A 21602-nucleotide genomic window follows, 5' to 3' on the forward strand; every position below is an offset into this window, starting at 1 on the left:
GGGGTGTAAGGACTCAGTTTTCATTCTCCTATTTGGCCAATGAGAAACCAAAGCCATAGCTACTGAACTGGAGTATCTTCGTGCATGTTAGTAACCAGGGCTGCATGAGATACTATACAGGTATTCTGTGCAAATGGGAATTGCTCCCCCAGGGAGGACAACATGCTGCAGCTGGCTGCCCTACACTCCAGTGTTTATAGGGACAGCCTCCTCAGGTTGGGTGCTATCACGGAGTAACGCTGTTTTTTTTTTTTGTTTTTTTTTTTTACTGGCCAGATGCAGCTGTTTAATGGAAAAAAATATTTTTCTTTCTCTTTTCACCTGAGTCTGAACACAAGATGCCTGATTCCATCTGACCTTTTAAACACAATACACTGCTGTCTATATTTTGGTTACAATTATGTCCAAGGTTTTGGGGCCATTGGATAAAAAATCAGTTATCCTCAGAAAACGTGTTCACTGAAGAATGTAATCTTTATGTTTCAGCTGTTCTCTAATGCCTGTGCCCCACGCTTTTTAAGCAATCTCTCTGCTCTTTCTGGTGCAACCCACTTCTACATATACATCTACAATTTCTGTCATGTCCCTTCCACAAACTGCATAGTTGCTGTAAAAGCTACATGAGATGAATACCAACAGCTTGTGGATGAAAATGACTTGTGTTTGCTTATGTCCATTGGAAAAATGTATTTGCATCAGATAGCTCACCAGTTGGTATCATTGTCTATTTTTTAGGCTTTGGCTCATCTGCATTTAATAGACTACATAGGGGAACAGACAGCTTTGCTAATAAAGGTATGTTTAAAATATTTACGATAGTTTATCAGGGAAGAAAAACAGCTTTACCCCAATAGAATAATACTGAAAAATACTTTCATTTTGAATTTTGTGTTAAAGATTGTACTCCAGTATCAGCAATATCTAGAAGGCACCTTGGGGCGTGTATGTCTACACACAGCTAGAAGAAATGTCACTAAAAATGAAAAAGAAAAACCTTTTCTGTAGATTAGTGAACAAAAAACATGCAAAGATGGAAACTAATATAGATAGTGAACATGGAAATATCACAGTTGTGCTGTTTTGTTTTGTTTTGTTTTGTCTGAAACATGAGTATCAGAAATAACAGCATTTTTATTTCTATTTGTTTTAATTTCCTTAGAAAAAGCTTAGTAATTGGGTTACTAAATGACAGGTTATTTTCTTTAAAATGCTTATCCTATCTCAGGGCCTGAAGGAATAAAAGGTGTTGGTAAACTAAAACTGTATACACCTGCCATTAGGGAGATGTAGCAATACTGATCTCACAAAGTTGTAAATTAACCTGTTTTAAATCCAGGTGGTTCCTGAGGATCAGCGCTTGGTAGTGGCCATCATCTTAGTGCTCTGGGTATCTGCTTTGGCCTCATCTGTGATTGACAATATCCCATTTACAGCTACAATGGTAAGAGTCTTTGCAGGTTTGATGTTTCCTCCTCCTGGTACTGAGAAAGAAGCTAAGTTTGCTGGTTACAATGTGCTATGTTGCAATTTTCTTTATTCTCTTTGATTTTGTTATTATTACAAGCTCATTCATGCCTATTTAGGCATCTACTTCACCACTGCTGCTAGCAGTTGTAGTTGGCTGTGGAAATAGGTTCACTGTTTGAGTTATATTTCTGCACTTTCTTTCCTACCCTGCTATGTCAACATGCATACCTGAAAAGTAAAATTGTATTTCTGATGGACACTTTCAGTATCCATCTGCTTCTGTCAGTGTTTTCCTTCTAATTGCCATGCAGTCATGCTGTTTTCTAATACTTGAACTTTCAGCTACTAACTTGTGTAATTAGTTCATAAAACAGCAAATCATATTAAACTTAAAAAATGTTTTTCAGCAGCTGAGTCTTAATATCGGAAAAGTAGCAAGTCAGTATTGTAACAAATTAGGATGTGATTATTCAATCATGATCTCTGTTTAAAGTTCAGTAATTCCTTCATTATACCATAGGAATTTTTAATTGTACACCATGTTCTCAGTTAACTAGAATTTTTCTGTGCCTGTTTTCTTCCACTGTCATTGTGTGTCCATATACGCGCTTTGAGTCAAGGTTTAAGACACTTCACACAGGGCATAGAATGGTTTGGATGGATTTGCCACTGCTCTGTGATGATTTGCTACAATGAGATTTTGGTTTTATTACTGTGGTGTTTCCTGTGAAACAATATTGATTTAACAACAACAGACTGCAAACAATAGGCATGAAGAGGAGCACTGGTTCAGGATGAGTCACTTCCAAGCAAACATTTTAGGATTAAGCAATAATGCAGAAATCTTGGCTTAAAATGTTTTGCTTCATATCCAGTTAATTTTGTGAAAGTTGGTTTGGAATAATAAAAGGGACCAAACAACTGCATGCACATAGACCAAGTATCCTATGTATTTTGAAAGGAAAGAAAGGAAACTTATTTCAAAGAGAGCATGAGTATACTAAAAATTCCTAGATGGTGGAAACCAGATCAGTTTATTATTTGAAGCATCTTAACCTTTTACATCCTCAACTTTTCAATGCAACTGTGCAAAATTGGTGTATTATTCTGTATTATTTATATGGCACAAAATCACAATCAAAAATTTCAGTACAGTATGGAATTTAGCAGTTAAAGTGGATTCTCTGCAAAGATCTCAGAACAGAGGAAGAATTTTAAGCTACAGAAAATGCTTTAGAAAGTTACTTGCTTACTTGACAGTGCACTGAGTTGCTGAAGTGAATTAGGTTGTTATAAGTTGTTTACTCTCACCGTTTCTGTCTTGGTAGAACTTTGTATTAAACTAAAATAAAACATCGAACCTACACCATGACTAAACAGTTTTCAGAGCATATCCCCCATTGTTTGTTTCACATAATTTATCATGAATACAAAGGTCACAAACTGCCCTCCAAAAAGATGAAGAGATTGAAATTTAGTTGCTGTACTGTAATCCCAAGATTTTTACATTCTTTTTAAGCACTGGGAAGTGAAGATTCAACTTTCTAATTAAGCAAATTTGAATGACTGTTCATTACACTTAATTGCATAAACATGCCTAGCAATTGTGATAGCTGTCCACACATTATAGGAAAATCAATCTTTTTTTTTTAAAAAAAATATGAATAAATTCTACTGTAGCAAATTCTGACTTAGTCACAGCCCTTGTGGGAAACTGTATGAATTCTGTATGCAAAGGACTGTGTTGCCAGTGACAAATTTAATATATATAAATGTATCTGGGAGCTGCATTAAGCAACCCACATGTTCTGTGCATGCAAAATTAATAAACCAAAACCTTATCTGCGAAGTCTTCAGCATTTTAATTCTAGAATGGCAAGTTTGGTGTTTTTTTTTCCATGTTGTATGTCTAGCCCTTGTCTGAATAACAAATATGGTGAATCATGTACTGATGCTCCATGTGTCATTCTGTTAACCCTCTGATTTTTTCATCCTTTTGGAAAAGGCTAAACTCACAGTGACATTCTGTAACGGGAAGATTCATTCATTTTTGAAGTCTGTGTTTTCCTAGTATTGTCATTTAAATAGCCACAGATTTCTGCCCTTAGAATGTTAGGTGATGTGATTTTATTACCAGCACACTTTCAAATTTAATTGACGTGTTTTATCAGCTGCATATGCTGGAGCCATCTGTTTATATTTTTATTTTATTATCAGAACTAAAAATATAGCCATAGTAAATCCTTCTCTTAGCTGAGCTTAAATACTATTGCCTCAATACAGTGCAATGAGCAATTTCAATTAACCACCTGGCTGCAAGGTGACTTGGTCACTGACAGGTCTTTATTGGAAACCAGATAATTTTTGGACAACTATTTATTACCTCTAAAACTATCAGAATCATTTCATTTGCACTACTAAAAAATTCATCAGTATCTCATATTCTTAGTGCCTTCCATTTTTGGATCTTCTTTCCTTCTGTACTGCTGAAGATTTCTATTTATTTTCTGCATTTCATTGCTCAATAAATGTGTAAGACTGAATGATATCAGACTGTGGACAGACTGATCACCAAAAACTTGAGAAACCAGAAAGAGCTTTTTCTTTTCTATTAATGCACATTCCCTGCAGTTTCAACAGAAGTTGTCTTTAACACATTTAGTTCTTAGCAAAATGTGTGCTGTGAAACTTCAAGTTGTAGAGCAGCAGTGAATCCTTAAAATAAAGATGTATATTGCTGTTTCACCATCATGTTGCAAAAGTAGACAAGATGGGCAATATAACAATGTCTTGCACTGTGCTGCACATATATGTCATAAATATGAATGAATGGTTAAGTTGCCATTTTGCATGATGGTAGTCTGAGATCACTTGTACAAAGATTAAATTTGAGAAGGCTGAAATGAAACCCTCTCAGAAGCAGCTTATGATACCTCTGGAGGAGAGTAGCACTTATAGAGTAGCAGTGACTTTCCTCTTTGGTCTCCTCCTTGCATATCTGAGGTTCAGTAAGCTAAGCTAAATCATCATTTCTGCTTGTATTTCAGAAAAGGGTCTTTACAGTTTCAAAAGAACTTTTTCTTCTCTATCTCCTTGACTGGGGGGATGTCATGCTTGTGAGCAAGCTTTTCAATAAACAGTTGAATAGGATGAGGTCCTTAATTCAGTTTGTTCTTCAGTAATTAAGAGAAGAGGCTGTGGCAGTAAGGTGTGAAAATGTTAACAGTTTGATTACATTTTTGCTTACAAGAAATGCAGTTTAGTATCAAAATAAATATTAAAGTGAAATGCTTGGGGCTCTCCATTTCACTTTCATCCAATCAGGACTGGAAGGACCTGGAAGGACCTGGAAGGAGTTGAGTAGACTCCCTCTGAAAAAAACAAATTGAGATTTGTAAATATTCCAATGTTCTCTTTTAACAAAAAGCAATTACATGTTACAGTATAAATCTAAGGTCTGTTATGAGAAAACTGACAATGTTTTGTAAAACTTAGTTTAGTAGTTATTGTTGTCATATGTAATCCTAATATAAATCTTTCAGTTTTCTGTTCTCCAAAGCCTTAATTTAAAGTAAAAATTGAGCTTCCTTTCTTTTCATTTGTTTCATCTTCGTTAAATTTTCAGGATGCTAAAGAGCTAAAATGAAGAAATACACTGAAAATATAGTTTTAAAATTTGAAATAATTAATAGTATTGTTAGTAGTTAAAAAATGCAGTTTGCTCGTAAAGATGGCTATTATATAACAGTATAAAAAAACTTGCTCCATTTTTAAAAGTTCTCAACGTTGATTCACGTTTTAAGACAGTATGAAATATGAGAATACATATGTCTCCATTCTTGATCTCTTTATATTTGTAACACATCCTATGTACTTCTGAAATCTATGGTATAAGTAAGCATTTTCTACACAAAAGTTGATTTTGATTAGGACAGTTATATAGACAAATACGCCAGCATCATTAGGCACTTTCATTAGACACTTTTGGAACTCTTTATGCATTGCCTTGTATTCTATATATAATAAATATAACATCCTATATAGGATTAAGATTAATGACTGACACCTTTCTGTCTTGGGTGTTTGAGAACACTCTACTTTTTCCAAGTACATTCATTATTTCTGGTAGTTATATTTTCTTTCCCCTACTTACTTGGAGATGGATAATCATACATAATGTGTGAAGGTGATTAGGCTTTCCTTTGTGAGCTGTATCACTCATTTTATTTAGATTCTGCCAATCAAGCTGTAATGTGAAGTAGTTCAATACCAAACTTTCCAGCAGAGCTAGAAAGTTTTCAGAAACTAGTCAAATATAGGGGCATCATCTGTTAAGCATGTTGAAATAAGGGCTATAAAATATGGATGTTTTATTTTCTTTCTAGTATTGAAAGAATCCCTCTAATAATGAGGGAAACGTGTCCTTTCACGTGCTTTAACTTTCACTTTTCGCTGTTGAATGGCAGCACTTAGTGAAACTATGACAAAGTCTGCATTCCAACTAAGTTAAATCAATATACTGTAATTGTAAAATATATATTGCAGCAAACTATATCCCAGTTTACAAAATATCCCAACTTCATCTGCTTTTGATAATTTTGTAAATGCCTTCAGCTTGAATCTGAAAGCACTGTAGGACCAATTCAGTTTTTCAAAAACATTGAAACTACAGTGGATCGCTTCCTACTAATACTTTTGTGTTCTGCATTTCTTTTTTCAGCGCTTAGGTTAAATATAACAATTAGGGAAGCTGAGGTTTGAGGTACTGATTTTGTGGAAGTGTTGTCTATCACATGATTGCATGAATGCATATGACAAAAAGTGGATCTAAAATGATTTTGTTGAAAAACTGAAGCAGGTCCATTTGATCCTCTGCATGATCCTAAAAACTCTAAAATACTCAAGCAAGAGAATACGTCCATTGGCATGAACTGTTTTGCAATATCTATTTAGAATCTCTTGCTGGTGACCAAATCTCCTAATTCTTCATTCATTTTGTATCATTAAAAATCTTTGGACAGAAATTAGAACAATGTTGGTATTACACTTAATTTTAGATTTAAAAAAATGAGATGCTAGTGACTTTTTGAAATTTTGTGGTATATAGTTGCAACATGGCGTATTCCACGTTGTTTGAAAAAAGTTTGTTGTGTTCTATGGATCAGCTATATATTTTTGTCTGAAGCACTAGAAATTTAACCAAAGGCTTTGTGTTCATCTTTCATCTGATAATTCAAAAGTGAAACATTTTAGTAGATCTCTTTAGAAAAGTTACATGCATGCTAAATCTTACTTCAGGCACATAGTGGAGATCTATACTACTGCTGTTACTTCTATTTCCCTAACTATTATTCTTTGGTAGAGACTAACTTCTTTCATTAGAGAAAATAACCAAATTTCAGTTTATGTGAGTATGCAATATTATGAAGGTGTGATTTATGTTTATTTCTTGCTGTTAAAGCAGACATCTGTGGGAGCTGGGATTGCTGATCTAGCCCACTGCCTAATAGTGTACTTAGGAACATAATATCAGTAATATTAATTTTAACATTCTCAATTAATTACTATGAAAGCTTTTAAAAATAATGCACAATACTCCTAAGTGGAAGAGAAGCAATGTTATGTCACGGAGATAACAATAAAATGAGTGGGGTCAAGTGTATATTTGCAAAATACTTTGTTGGGCTTAAAAATTAAGTGCAGATGCAAGCGCATTAAAAAACTGCACTTTCTCTTGTTATGTTTCAGTGCATCTTTGTGCTTAAAAGATGATCAAGTTTAAAACTTTTGATCACAGACTTTCTTCTACATTGTTTCTGTGTCTTCAGTCAGTAGGAATTTATTGGTCAATGAGAACTCATAAAGCTGAGCTCCTTCAGTAAACAGAAAACAAAACTTTCTGATGGGAGCACTGTGCATATCTAGTGCAAATACCTAGCAGAGAATCACCTAATTGACTCTCTGCCAAGAATCTCTGCACTGCTTCTTCTCATGTTCTTCATAGTGGTGTAATTAGGGAGGGACCCCTGGAGGACTGTAAGGCTCTGCTTGGCACACAGATCTCACCAATGGGGTGTGAAAATGGCATTGCTTGCCCTGCATTTGAGATCTTGCTGGCAACAGCTTTAGGACTGAACTCAAAAGCAAGAAAACAGGATTATCATTTTAACGTTTTCTACTCACAAGGTGAGTACCTTCTCCATGTCTGCGGGGCAGAGCATGACAGGAAGAGTCACATAATTTAAAAAGCATTTCTAGCCTGAATAGTTCAGGATTGTGTCACAAAACTGTAGTACACTGAGATAATTGCAAATAATTCCAAGGAAGTAAATAATTGTCTCCAGTTCTTGGGTCAAAATTGCATTGCTGGAAGAAATGCTGTATTTGGATTGAGCTAGATGTCTTAATTCTGGGATTTGTTATTTGTGTTTGCTTGAAGTTATTTCATTTCATGTTGAAACAAAACACCATACTGAAATAAATGCAACAACAATCAGAACTGCAATATTGTGCTCCGGAAGGGGTGGTTTGAGAGAACAGAGATTGAATCTTTAATGGACTTTATCATGGAAAAAAAACCAAGCCCAAACAGGCAGAGATCTTCTGCCTTAAATAGAAATACCTATCTTCAAGCAGTGTACAGTTCAGGAATAACTGTTAAAAATTACGTTCTCTAGGTTAACCAATAAAAGGATTTGAGGGATGATTAGCAACCAATGGCATTAGGGAGGGAAGTAAGGGATTGTAATTCTCATAAAACCTGTATATTGTTCCACCACCAAAAGGAGATGTGCATTCAGTAAAAGGTGAATTTCATTCAGCCATTAAAACAGAGAATATTTTTCAGGATTGCAGGTCTGAGATCAGACCTGTGTAATGTATCCAAAGGACAAACTGGAGGATTAAAAGTAATAACTGTAACCATTAGTGTAAATTCTGGATCAGAGAAAGCATTAATTTTAAGACAAATCACAGTTATTTCCATATATCACTTCCTGCTTGGTTTCTCGCTGTTTCATTGTTGTTTATCCTTAGTCTCCTTTGGTCCCATAGATTTCTGCACATCTTAAAAACAGGTCAATAATATTCTCACTTCTCTGTTTGCTAATGACCCTCTTTTTATAGGCACTGATTATGCCTTCCTTTCAAACCAATAAGTTACTCAATGACGTAGAAATTTGTACAGTTTTCCTTGAATAAAGCTGAAGTGTCTTAGGTTTGAATGTTGGCAGTGACTGAGATCTGCTGCTACTGGAAAGCTTGCCTGCTACACATTTGGTCTCCATAACAATTGCCTAATTAAGCCAGTAATGTTTCCCTATGAACCTAATTTGATTTACAAGCATCTTTTGCTATAATTATTTATGTTTATTTGCTAAAAAATATTAAATGAAATTCATAGAAGTTGCAAATATTTCCTAGGATAACATACATTTCCTGGTAAACGTAACATTACACTAAAGAATAAGATAGCTCAACTCTACTTACAGATTCAGAGACCTGTCACATAGATGTCTGTCAATTTTTTTTTCTGTAACAGATCAGACGCTTTTGGTTATAACAAGAATTTACGAATATTTTAGTTATTGATGCATCCTCTGTGCAGGTCTAGGCATCTCAGCAGTTTCCAGGTAGAGGAGGGATGATAACTGTCCTTCAGGTTTCAAGGACTGGACGAGGAATTGCATATAATTACTGCCATTTCCCTGATTAAAAAGAAGGCTCCAATTGGATGCACTCATAACGTTAAGGGATCCCCAGTTTTTTCAGTAGTTAACCTGTGTCAGGATTAGCCTGATATTGCCAGTACCTTTGGCTTGTGGGACTAGCACTATCAGTGGGCAAAACTGAGCAAAAGCCAAGAGTTTTATGCAAAGATGCTCATTCATTATGCTCATTTAAAAAAGAAAAGAAAAGAAAGAAAAGAAAAGAAAAGAAAGAAAAGAAAAGAAAAAGAAAAGAAAAGAAAAGAAAAGAAAGAAAAGAAAAGAAAAAAGAAAAAGAAAAGAAAGAAAAAAATATTTGGATTTGCTTGTGTTTTAGTTGTTTGCTTAAATTAGTTCGCTCTCTCCTGAATCTTACTCTCTTCTTAAATCATAGATTCCTGTTCTTCTCAATCTGAGTAAAGATCCTGATGTTAACTTGCCTGTGAAACCACTGATATTTTCATTGGCCATGGGTGCATGCCTTGGAGGTAAGTGTTTATGTGAGAAAGCTGACAAAAGGCAATAACTTTGAAATTATGGTACCTATAAACTGTCTCAAATATGTTTAATTAATTCATTATGCAAAGCATAGTGAGGGCCTGATGCAGCTCTTTTTGACTTCAAAGGACTCCTGAATGAGGATCCCAGTCATTGTATACAGCATATGCCACAGCTGTATTTTTGCCATTTGTCACTGAAGACTATATCTGAATAAAGTACAAATGCACAAAGCAGAAGTCCAGATGGTTCTCATGGAGATCTGATCTTTTCTGAGAAAAAAATTTAAAAATATATTTAGTTTCCAGAACAGAGATTTATCATTGCTCACTGAAAAGATGCAGAAAACGAATAATAGCAGAGATCTGAAAGCTTTATTCAAAGCTTAATGAAGTTGCTAGGAGGTTTTCTGGCTGGCTTACAGAAATGGGTTGAGTACCCATTTGCCTGATCTATTTTGTTCTCCTTTCTCTAAGGAAACTCTCATTAAAATATTTTGGAAATGTACCTCAAATAATGAAAGCTAATAGCCATTCTTCTAAAACCCATCTTGATATTAACTAGGATTTCTTGCATTGTACATGCATTAGTGTAAAACAAGCATATGGCTTCGTAACTTCATTTAGTTTTTCAAATTAAAAATTTATCTATTGTAGACTCAAGATTTTCTCTCTATCTCTTGTAACAGCAAAGGAGAATAGCCTTCAAGTAATTTTTAAATTACTGTTTATACTTGATTACTGTGTTCTGCAAATGGCTTATGAAGTCTTCATGACACAGTATACAACAAGTATACTAAGTACAATTAAAATGTGTTAAAAAATTCATGAGAAATAGAGTTAATATTGTTTTTGACTACTGAGAATGTCAGTGCTAATTACATTGTATTGGATGGTGTTCTGATCCATGAGTATTGAGGCAGTTAAGTTAAATAAAGTTAAAATGGATAACATAATTTTCAACAATGAGTCCAAGCCTTTCTCCTCCCTGGATCCTTGAAACAGTTTCCTTTATGTATTGAAATTAAAACCAGAATTTTGTGACTAATACAAGTTCAGATTCATTAATTTAGTTAAGTGATTGCTAGCACAAGTGACCTTAATACCAAACAAATATTATAATGATGCAATTTACAGATTGAATTTTAAGAGCTTGTTGCAAAGACAGGACAATTTATACTAAAGAACAGTTATTCATTTTAGGAATGTCTTTTCTGTACTCATTATTACTCATTACATTGTGATGTTAAACTGCAAATCTGCTCCCTTTTAAAACTAGTGATCTGAATATTCAGTAGGTCTTTATATAGATATTTGCCATAAAATATCACCTTTCTTCTCAATTTGCTAATCACCAAAGATACTCTGATTTCATTAAAATTTCATGTATTAAAAAAAACCAACAAACCTCATAAGGAGCTAAAACTGATGAGATTTCACTGAATTATTCTGAGCAAGAGACACTCCACCTGCTTTTGAGTCGTTACATATATCAGCTGATATTCCTACACTATCAGTTAATGCGTTAACACAAATTCCTTAATTTGACATTTTGAAGCATTGCTGGGGTTTAACACAGACTTATACGTTTGCCATATAAAACAACTATACAAATATAATTAATATAGAAATTGTCTGATTTAAGGGTACTACACAAGGAATGTTCATTTTTTTTGAAAATAGAATACATAGAAGTACTCTGATAAGAAGCAAGAGCATTATCATTATCTGCAAAAATTTAAACTCTCCAAACACTGCTCCATTAGGATAAAGCTGTGTGAGTGCTGACATATACTAGCAAAGACCTCATGGGAATGTAAATCTGTGAAATTAGTCCCAGCTTTCCCATGTCAAAACCCGAATCTAATATATAGCAGTTTATTGGTAGGGAATGGAAATGGTAGAAAAGTTTTTCATTTGAAAGTTTTGGCAAATACTGAAAAAATTAAATAGAAGGGGCTTAAAAAAAAAAAAAAAAAAAAAAAAAAAGGAGGTTTGAATGGGTTTTAAAACTACTTAAAAAAAAAATCTTACCAGCACTGAAGTGTTGTGAAGGAATTCTCAAGGTAGGATAATCTCATTTTGTAAGGCAGAGATGCAAATTATATCATTATACTCTGGTGCTTAAGGCAAAAAGATTGGACCATATTATTCCTTATGCAACCAAAAGAATGTAGCAAGCAAGACTTTTTGTAGAAGAATCTGATTAAATAATACATTAAAAGTATAGATTTTGTAAGTACTTGTTTGCTACATAATGCAGAGTTTCAATACTGGTAATTGGATAGCGTTTCTGGGGTTCAGGGTAAGCACTGCACTATGCTTGCTTATGTGTCCATGAAGAGAGCATCATCCTTTGTGCCTGTCTGTGAAAATGCCATGAAACTGAAAAATTTCCAGTGGGTGCAGTTACTTTTTTCTACTGCCTTGAAGTGCACAGCCAGATACTGTTTTGGAAGATGATGGGATGAGAAAAGACTGTAATTTTCTTTCATTGCTATAGCTGTTGTCCTGGAAATGAAAGGACTGAATCAGTCTCAAGCAAGTTGGAAAGGCCTTTGCCAATATAACTAACTGCCACACTGTTGTGATGTTTCAGCGCTGTCTCCCAAAGAAAACTGCTTCTATTAAATTTCTGTCTTTCATGGTGCAGGGTTCGTACACAAGGTGTAACCAAAAATAATATGATACTCTTTACTCTTGTAAAATCTATATCTAGAAGTGAGAAAGAATGAAAAATTCTGCTTTTTTAATCAAGAAAGCCAAGAACGATGGTGGCCATTGGCAGTTCTTGGAGAGGTGGTCCTTTTGATTCCTTGGGGCCTTTTGATTTGTCAGTTCTTCTGAATGTTGATAGGACCTATTAACTTATATCTGTCTGGACATCAACAGTCAGGTTGACTAAGTAATCGCTGGAAAAATTGTATTGTTCACCTCTCTGCTTTTTCTGGATTATCTGTCAGTATCTCAGTTATGCTTTGAAAAGAGCAAAGGGGAAAGAAAACCAGAAATTTGAAAGAAACTGAAGGAAACAAGGAAATCACTTATTTTCTGTGGTGCTCTGACAAATCTGCTTTCATATTTATTTCACAGGAGAGGACACTGAATAAAGCTTTATTCATTAATGCTTTCTGTTCCAGTATATGATGAAATTATGGCATCGCTTGAGACTGAACTTATGTAGCCTTTCCAATAATGTGTAGGGAATGCTGCCCTGAAATTCTGGAGGATAAATGAAGATTGCTAGTTCCAGCAGTTTCAGAGTGAGAGGCGCTTTAATCACATTGCTTCTATTGACTTATAAGTTTTAAAATAACAAGAAATATGAATTCAACTCACTTTGTGTAAGTGCATGGTCAGAAATACATCTATTCATAGTATTCAATTGTATAGAACAAAATTATTTTCTGACCTGAAGAAATTATAGCTAAGATGTTGTTTGAAGGACTTTTGTACATTTGATATATGAAGAGGTGGCATTTGTTTGCCTTTTAATCTACTTATTTCTTTCATGATATATTAGAAGTACATTGTACTAAAGACAATAGTTAAAGGAGAGTAACCTACACTGTAGATGAATACTTGGATTTCTCTTAGTGGTCCAACGCTATGCTTATTCTGACTCTTGGCAAGTGTTCTTAAAGTCCTGACTCAAGTACAGCAGATATTTTGTATTTCAGTTACTAATATCCAGTTTTCTTACTGACTATACTTGCCTTTGTTTCTGTGATGTTTACAGTGATGGAAAGGAGTAACATGGGATGTTAAACTACAACTCCAGTATATTACAGGACTGCTTGCCTTTTCTTTATAAAGAACTTCCTTTGGATATTAAATGAATGTTTCATTTTCAGTTGTAGCCATAAGAACAGTATAATCCATTGTGACTGCAAGGAGTATTTTCTCTGCATTGATATTCATGTGTCCAAACTGACCTCATGCTGTTTTCTAGAACAGTCCAAACCTGAAACTTTCTATAAAAATCCAAGCACAGTTTTTGCTTTTTTTTTTTTTTCATGACATTCAAACTCTGGGGCATTTTCACACATTTTCAGTATGAAGTCCTGCTTTAAAGCTCAGTGATACCATAAAATCCTTGATGTGAAAACCATGCTCATTATCAGAGCTGAAGGAGTTTCTCTAATCTTTTAAGATTACTGATGATGATCCTCATTGGCATGAAAGAACTAGAAAAGAAAGTTGTGAATGTAAAACTGAAAAACAGCTAAAACTCTATGAGTACACTTGGCAAGCATATCCTTGTCTGCGTTAAGGAAATATCAGAGGCTTGCTTAGCTTTATGACACTGAGCTAATTAAGAATTAAAAAAAAATAAATACTGAACCCATTAATTTGATATGAAAATTGTGTAGTCTTTTTCTTTTGTGGTAGGCAACCAGAGATACGGGGAAGAGAAAATGTAGGAAGTCTATTGGCTACGTACAGGTTGAGAAGTGGTGTATGATTACTTAGAACAAAGCGACAGTTTTCTACAAGCAATCCCTTTTAAAACTTGCTGTTGCACAAGGTACTATCTAATTTATATTTTGAGAACCCATCTTTATGATGCCATTTTTATTTTTTATTTTTTGCCATGCCAGGCAAAATAGCTTTGTCAGTGATAATACCTTCCCTTGGATTTTGCAGTCCTTTGAGTAATAAACACTAATCCTGCTAGATACTTTAAAGTGTTTCTCCGGGCAAACTTATTACAAATGCTGCTGACAAATGGGTTAGGTTTGCTCTTGAGAGAGCAATACCAAAGATGCTTCTAAGAACCAGTGGTACTTAGATGTAACAGATGTGTTGCTGCCAAGCAACACAATGAGAAAAAGGTTTAAAGTATGATGAAACATTATTGATATAAACTGTCTCCCTTTTCTTGTTATGACACTTTCCCAGCTTCCCAGCCCCGATTTTTGAAAAGACTATTAAATTCTCCCAACAGCGATTTCCAGTGAGTTGAAGAATATAATCATGTAGATGAACTCTGCTAAGGTAAAAGCTGGCTGAGCTCAGGGAGGTGCATGAGGTTTGGTATGCTGTTTTGGGGTTTTTGTTTTATCAGTCTCAAAAGTAGTGATGTGGTAGAGTGCAATAATTGAATACTGAGGGGAGAAGAAATAGCTACAAATGGAATGAGAAGTCTGGAAGAAGCACGGCTTGTGGATACAGCAGGTATCAAATCAGACTTATGTAACCTTCTCAAGAGCTTTCTGATGTATCTGTAAGTTGGATGAATACAGAAGATCACATTTTTATATGTGGGCTTTGCTTTTGTATATTTCTCAATGAATTTATTTTTAATTAAAACTGTTGAATACTTTCTTACACTTGAAGTTAATTTTGCATTTCTTTAAGATATTCAGTGTAATTTCCTGTGAGAAAAGAAAATTTTATATCACTGCTTCTGGGCAGAAATAGTAGAAGACCTTCTACTACGTTTCTACAGTGACTGTGCAAAGCTAGGGCAGATACATGGAAAAATGAGCACAATCCATAAGGATCTGCCATTTTACTCTCTGTTGCATAGGTAGCATCCTCACTTTAAAGACATGCCTGAATACTTCTGAGATCACACATCAAACGTGTTTCTTCTTTTGCATTAAGAAGATTCTCTTGATTTCATAGTTATGAATTGTTAAACATGATTAACATTGAAAATAATGCCTGTAGTGTACCAAGAAAAAAAGGCAGAATAGGTATGAAAGGTATCACGTATGGCTTATCTTAAACATATCACCTGCTATTGACATTAGAAATATTGCATTTAATTAACTGTAAGGAATCTAAATTCTCAGTAAATACATGTGTTGTGATAAAGGATGAGTTACAGTAGGAGTCATCAAAACTGGTGTTCTTTGATACAGTTCACTGGTGTGCAATTATAGCTTGAGCATACAAATAAGCAAGTAAGAGACTTTACTGTGTGTTTTAAAGTTAATTATTCTTAAGGCTGCTGATGATATGATGATGAAGTAAAAGTTCTGTGAAATCCTAGAAAATGCCTGCTCTTCATTTGTGTCAATTTGAATGAATTTCATGTACATAGGATCCCACTTACATCTATCTAGTTTTGACTTTTCTGTGATTCAGAGGACACGGTGTCACTGTTTCACTGCTGAGTTAAATGCCTGTCAGTGAGACAGATGTTCCTGGAGGAGAAACAAAAGTTTGTCTTGGTTGTTAAATTCAGTGCAGTTCTTTGAAGCATAAGTAGTCAGTACCTAATTAAACTTCACACACAGTCTGAACAAATGAAAAAGAAATACTACTTCTTTCAGAGAACCTTAAAGCAGTGATTTCTCCTCAAGTGAATTATACTCAGGGAAATCAATACAGTGCTGATGCCGAAGCTCTTTCCATAATACCTCCTTATCTGAATGTACAACGCTAGCACATGTACAGTATGTAAGAGTGTGTGTTTGGAGATCTTGGCTGTCTCTAGTCACAGCCATAGGAAAAGTATAATTTCAGTCCTGCTCCTTTAATTTGAAGCCAGAGCTATATTCCTTGTCTATAGTAATACTATTCTGATGGTGATGTCTGATTTTGCTACATGTAGAGCAGACTCTTATGAAATGCTGGGAGAATGTAGACTAATAATTAGTATTGGAACTGAAAATTCTTGAAGTGTTCCTGTTTTATTCTTCTAATAACTTCAGCTGTATTAATTTGCTCTGGTTTTGTATTAAGCCACCTGCTTTGTGTCTTACCTTTGTTATGTGAGGACCTAACAAGAATTCTGATTAAGTTTTATTCCATATCTCTGAGCGAATTATAAATTAACTAAAATACACTTTGATTCAGACAGGACAAAGTAAATAAGATGCATTGTTGCTTATTACTTATTACCACTCTAGGCGCTGTTTCTTAAAGGTTTCTGGCCCACTAGGAAGGTAGATCATTTCTTATCACCACACTTGATGGACATGTGTAACATGAAAATTAGGTCACAAGTAGTTCCTAGTGTCTTACAAGAGTGCTCCACAATGCTTTTATGATCCTGTAGGGTTATAGTCTTCTACCGATGAGCAGTTCCACTAATGTCAGGAGAGCTCCTTAGAGACTGAAAGGACCATTGCACTCAGTTTCTTTGCAAAGCTAAAACCTTAAATCAGCAAATAGGAAGCTCTTCACCTACATTGTTCCTGGTAGAGAAGAAAAAATAGGAATAGGTAAAAAAAAAAAAAAGACAATTATAGAAACAAAACATCTGTTTGGAGCTGGGGATGTGGAAGGATATTTTCCTTATCTACAGGAAATGAATGTGTACCATGTGTGAATGCTTTGGGGAATCTTACTTTTGCTTTTACTTTTACTTTTAATTTGATGGATTCTTTGGGTTGACCTGAAACATTTACTAGGTCAAAACAATTAACTGTAGCGTTAATTACCTTCTGAGCATTTTTATTTTTTTTTCTCAAATTAGAAGAATCTTCACTGAGCAGAAATGTTTAACAGGGCCAGAATTAGAAGAGTAACTGCAGGCCAATGACACAAATGAGGACTTGTGCTTAGAATAAAGGACAGTTTACGTATAGATGTATAACAAAAGGGGTGACTTGCTACAGTAAAAAAGAAAAGCATTCTTTCAGATATTTGCCTCTTTTGTTGTTCTTAATTTTAATGAAATAATGGAATATAGGAGTCATTGTTACTTCCCAATTCATGATTTAGAACAGAATTATTTGATGAAGACATCTGATTTGTGGAAGTGAGGTGTACAACTTTTCTTAAGTCTAAGGTATGACACATGGGAAAACTACAGAAAATGAGTCAGTCTCTCTGAGCCTTTGAATATCTACCTGACTTTATGTTGTAACTTTGTTGAAAGTTTAGAGAAAACCGAAATTAGAAAATTACTGGAAAAGTTACTGGAAAAGGCTTAGAAGAAAAAAGAAGAGGTATTTCTTTCAAGAAAACAGATGAACTTTGTAAAAATGATATTATTTTCCTTTTGCATGTATATCTCATAAGAAAGCCTATATAATGTAATTTGTTGAAGTTCAGTGTGAAAAGTGATTTCCTTCTATGTTATAAAGGACTACTGATGTTTGACAAATGAACTTTATAGATAGGTGTGTGTCCTCCAGTCTCCAGTTTTTTACTCATAAGAAAAGAAAAAGCTATGCAAAATCCATCCAGCAACTAATTATGTATATATAAGACTCATTTGTAAGTGTCACTATTATGTGGGGAAAGAAGGCTTCCATTTTGCATAAAATCCCCAAATGCCTGCTGAAGATATTGTTGCAAAATTCTGTTTTCTTTCCTGCATTATCTTATCTTTTGTTTTCAGCTCATCTGATTGAATCTTTTCATATGTAAAACAACAACAACAAAAAATCATCAGGTTTATCTGAATCTAACTCCCCGGTGTCACTTTGACAACTGTTAGATTGGTGTTATCTTCCTTCCCTATTTTCCTGTTTTATGTAGAATCTGAGAATGGCACAAGTCTGAAGCTTTTTCTAGGATGTAGAGATGTTGTCTGTATGTTTCTTTATCAAGTCTATTCAACAGAAATTGATTTTTCTTTTCCAGATAGTACATCTAGGGACTTTTGTACAGAGTAAGCAGAATAAGTGTAAGAAACAGAGCGTATCCTTAAACCACTATCTGTCTCCTGAATGGCAGGCAATGGAACATTGATTGGAGCATCTGCAAACGTTGTTTGTGCAGGAATTGCTGAACAGCATGGCTATGGCTTCTCTTTCATGGAATTCTTCAGGTAAAATTTTAAACTTTTTTAAAATTTGTCTTTTATTTTCATTCTGCAAAAAATTGAGCCTCCAGTGAGAAAATCAGTGGGAAAACTCTGTAAAATAAACCTGTTTTTCTAATATGTTTTTGGCCACTGAAATGTGAGCAGAGGTCTGATCACAGTTTTCATGTAATATGGATAAAATATATAAAGATGTAGCGATTACACGTGGTAGAAACCCCAGGAAAAACTAAATGTCAGAAATCCCTGCTTTGATCACCCTCAGTCTTATTTTCACCACTCTAGTGGCAGTAAGTGATGCTTTTTGATTAAACACAGTTGGAAATTAGTTTCTTATTGGTACTTTTTCCATGGACATTCCATCATCAGGAGAAGGGGAGATACCCGAGTTCAGTCTGAGGTACCCCAGTTCTGACCTTGCTCCACAATTCCCTACGTTAACTGATGTGACAGAGTAAATTAATGATGACCTAGTTATTAATTAATAATTGTTTTTAAAAAATTAAGGATACTAAATTATTAGTCATTAAAATGAATCAAAAGTTTCTAAAGGTGAAGTGACAATGTTTACAATGATCTAATATTTTTCCAAGCATCTCCAGTTTTTGAAGCTGTACTTGAGAAGTTTTAAATAAAAGTAGTAAACAGAGCATTAAATATTAACATGCTGAAAGTTGACATGTAGTCGATGTAGCTGGAACAGGCTTTCCTTCCATTTTCTGCATATGTAGGTTAAAACATGCTGGTCAGTTCACCACTTTTCTGTTTTTACTTTACAGTTTTCTTTATTTTAGTTTATCTTTTTCATTAGCTTTCCTTTTTATTGTTTATCTAAAAGCCTTCAAACCTTTTTGACTAACATGATTAATCATATGGGAGTGTCTGGAAAAGAGCCAGTGATAACATTATGCTTAGAGCATTCTTTAACTCTTTAAGGCTTCTGGTAATATATTTCAGAAAGACAGAATACCCATCAAATCAAATACTCAGTTTTTAGGACCTTTGAGATTGCATTACATTCTTACATAGTACAAACTGATAAATAACAGACTTGGATTTATAAGCAGCAAAAGATTATGATAATAGCAATAATAGTCTTGTCCGGGGCTGTTCTGCTCATATTTCACAGATATTTAACTTGTCATTTTAGGATTTAACTTGTTTTTAGTATTAACAATATGCCTTTTGTGTTGATTTTATAGAGAAATATTCTTAAGGCTTCTATGACACTGATTGAGTACCTAAGCAGAAACAAGGATGTTTAAAGTCTAACCAGTCCTTTCAGTAGCATTCACTGGAATTTACTCTTTGGGAAGACTGATGATGATTCACAGATGTTCTGAAATCACCTTCTCCATGCGTATTTTCAGTGGAAATAGTTACTGGGAAAGGCTGTAGTCATTCCCTACAAAAGGATCTGGACAGGCTGGGTAGTTGGGCTGAGGCCAATGGGATGAAGTTCAACAAGACCAACTACTGGGTCCTTCATTTTAGCCACAACAACCCCAGGCAATGCTGCAGGCTTGGGGCAGAGTGGCTGGAAGAATGTGTAGAGGAAATGGACCTGAGGGTGCTGGTTGATGCTTGGCTGAACATGAACGGTGTGACCCGGTGGCCAAGAAGGCCAATGGCATCCTGGCTTGTATCAGAAACAGTGCTGCCAGCAGGAGTAGGGAGGTGATTGTCCTCGTCTACTCAGCGCTGGTGGGATTGCACCTGAAGTACTATGTTCAGTTTTGGGCCCCTCACTATGGGAAAGACATTGAGGCTCTGAAGCATGTCCAGAGAAATGCAACAAAGCTGGTTTGGGGTCTGGAGCACAAGTCTAATGAGGAGCAGCTGGGGGAACTGGGATTGTTCAGTCTGGAGAAGAGGAGGGTCAGAAGGGACCTTATCGCCCTCTACAACTACCTGAAAGGAGGTTGTGGTGAGGTGGATGTGGGCCACTTCATGCATGTAACTAGCAATAGGACTAGAGGGAATTGCCTCAAGTTGCTCCAGAGGAGGTTCAGTTTGGACATTAGGAAGTACTTCTCCAATAAAGTGGTCAGGCACTGAAATGGCTGCCCAGAGATGTGGTAGACTCACTGTCCCTAGAGGTGCTCAAGAAATGTTTTGATGTTGTCCTGAGGGACATGGATTAGTGGAAAATATCAGTGATAGGTGGACAGTTAGACTATATGATTTATAGGTCTTTTCTAACTTTGGTGATTCTATGATTGTGAGGAAGGAAGTGAGAACTGAATACAGAGTAGTCACAAGTAGGTAGTAGTGAAATTAGCAAAAAGAAAGTAAAACCTCACTTTTGCTGGCTTCTCAGTCACTGAGCAGGTAGTTCATGTTTTTCTTCAAAATTTGCCTTAGGAAATTTGTCAAATGTGTCCCAATTCAGTCTGTTTGGAGGCTTGTCCTGGCACTAAGACATTTTACATTTATCCCTTGAGGATTTTGATCCTCCTTTTATTCATGAAGGCATCCTCAAAGCATAAAGTGATTATTTCTTGCATTTCTTCCTTTTTATTTTTTTTCTCACCCAGATTTCACACCCCATGTTCAGGTCCCTCTGTTGTACTTCTATCAGTTCACCTAAATTACTCTTCTCTTCCACCTTGGAAAGTGCTTCATAAAACTATATTCATGCTCTTTAATCTTTTCTCTTGAAAATTCTTATTTGTTCTTGAAATTTTCCTTATCATTTTAGTAATTTTGATGGTGGGTCTGAACACAGTTCTTCAGACAGAGTCTTCTTATTCTGTTTTCCTGTATTGCAAAGATAAGACAAATATGAACTACAGAACTATTTGCTTTTTATTGTTGTTATTGTTCATCTTTGCCATTTCAAATTCTTGATTAATTTACTATTCACTGTTAAACTGCAGATTCATTCAGCTTTCATGTTACTTCCCATTACAGTGTGTGGGTATATCTCTTCTCCCTCTGCTCTGACTACTTCAGTTCTTTTTTTAATCCACATTGAGTTTCTAGCCATTATGTCATCAGTAGGCAGAAATAAAAGGGGAATGATGTGATATATGATCTATTAAGTGAATTAGAAGATCAGCACAAAGGAAAATATTGAGTGTAAAAATAAAAATAACAGTGAGGTTTGGAAGAGGTGATAGAGGGTGGTCATCTGCTTGGACAGGAGTAGATGTCATAGCAAACAAATGAGTGATGTGCATTGAGAATCAATTTTATATGGCA

General features: G+C 35.0%; 1 protein-coding gene across 1 annotated transcript in view; it reads left to right on the top strand.

Moving 5' to 3' along the window:
- Window positions 1-21602, top strand: part of OCA2 (OCA2 melanosomal transmembrane protein) — a 165436-nt gene that overhangs the window by 118746 nt on the left and 25088 nt on the right. The window contains exons 20-23 of the mRNA XM_015851083.2: window positions 736-795; window positions 1337-1441; window positions 9568-9661; window positions 18311-18404. Of these exons, the coding sequence (XP_015706569.1) occupies window positions 736-795; window positions 1337-1441; window positions 9568-9661; window positions 18311-18404 (353 nt within the window). The remainder of the gene's footprint in view (window positions 1-735; window positions 796-1336; window positions 1442-9567; window positions 9662-18310; window positions 18405-21602) is intronic.

This window comes from Coturnix japonica, chromosome 1 (assembly GCF_001577835.2).
Source record: "Coturnix japonica isolate 7356 chromosome 1, Coturnix japonica 2.1, whole genome shotgun sequence".
In the NCBI taxonomy this organism is placed as follows: domain Eukaryota; kingdom Metazoa; phylum Chordata; class Aves; order Galliformes; family Phasianidae; genus Coturnix; species Coturnix japonica.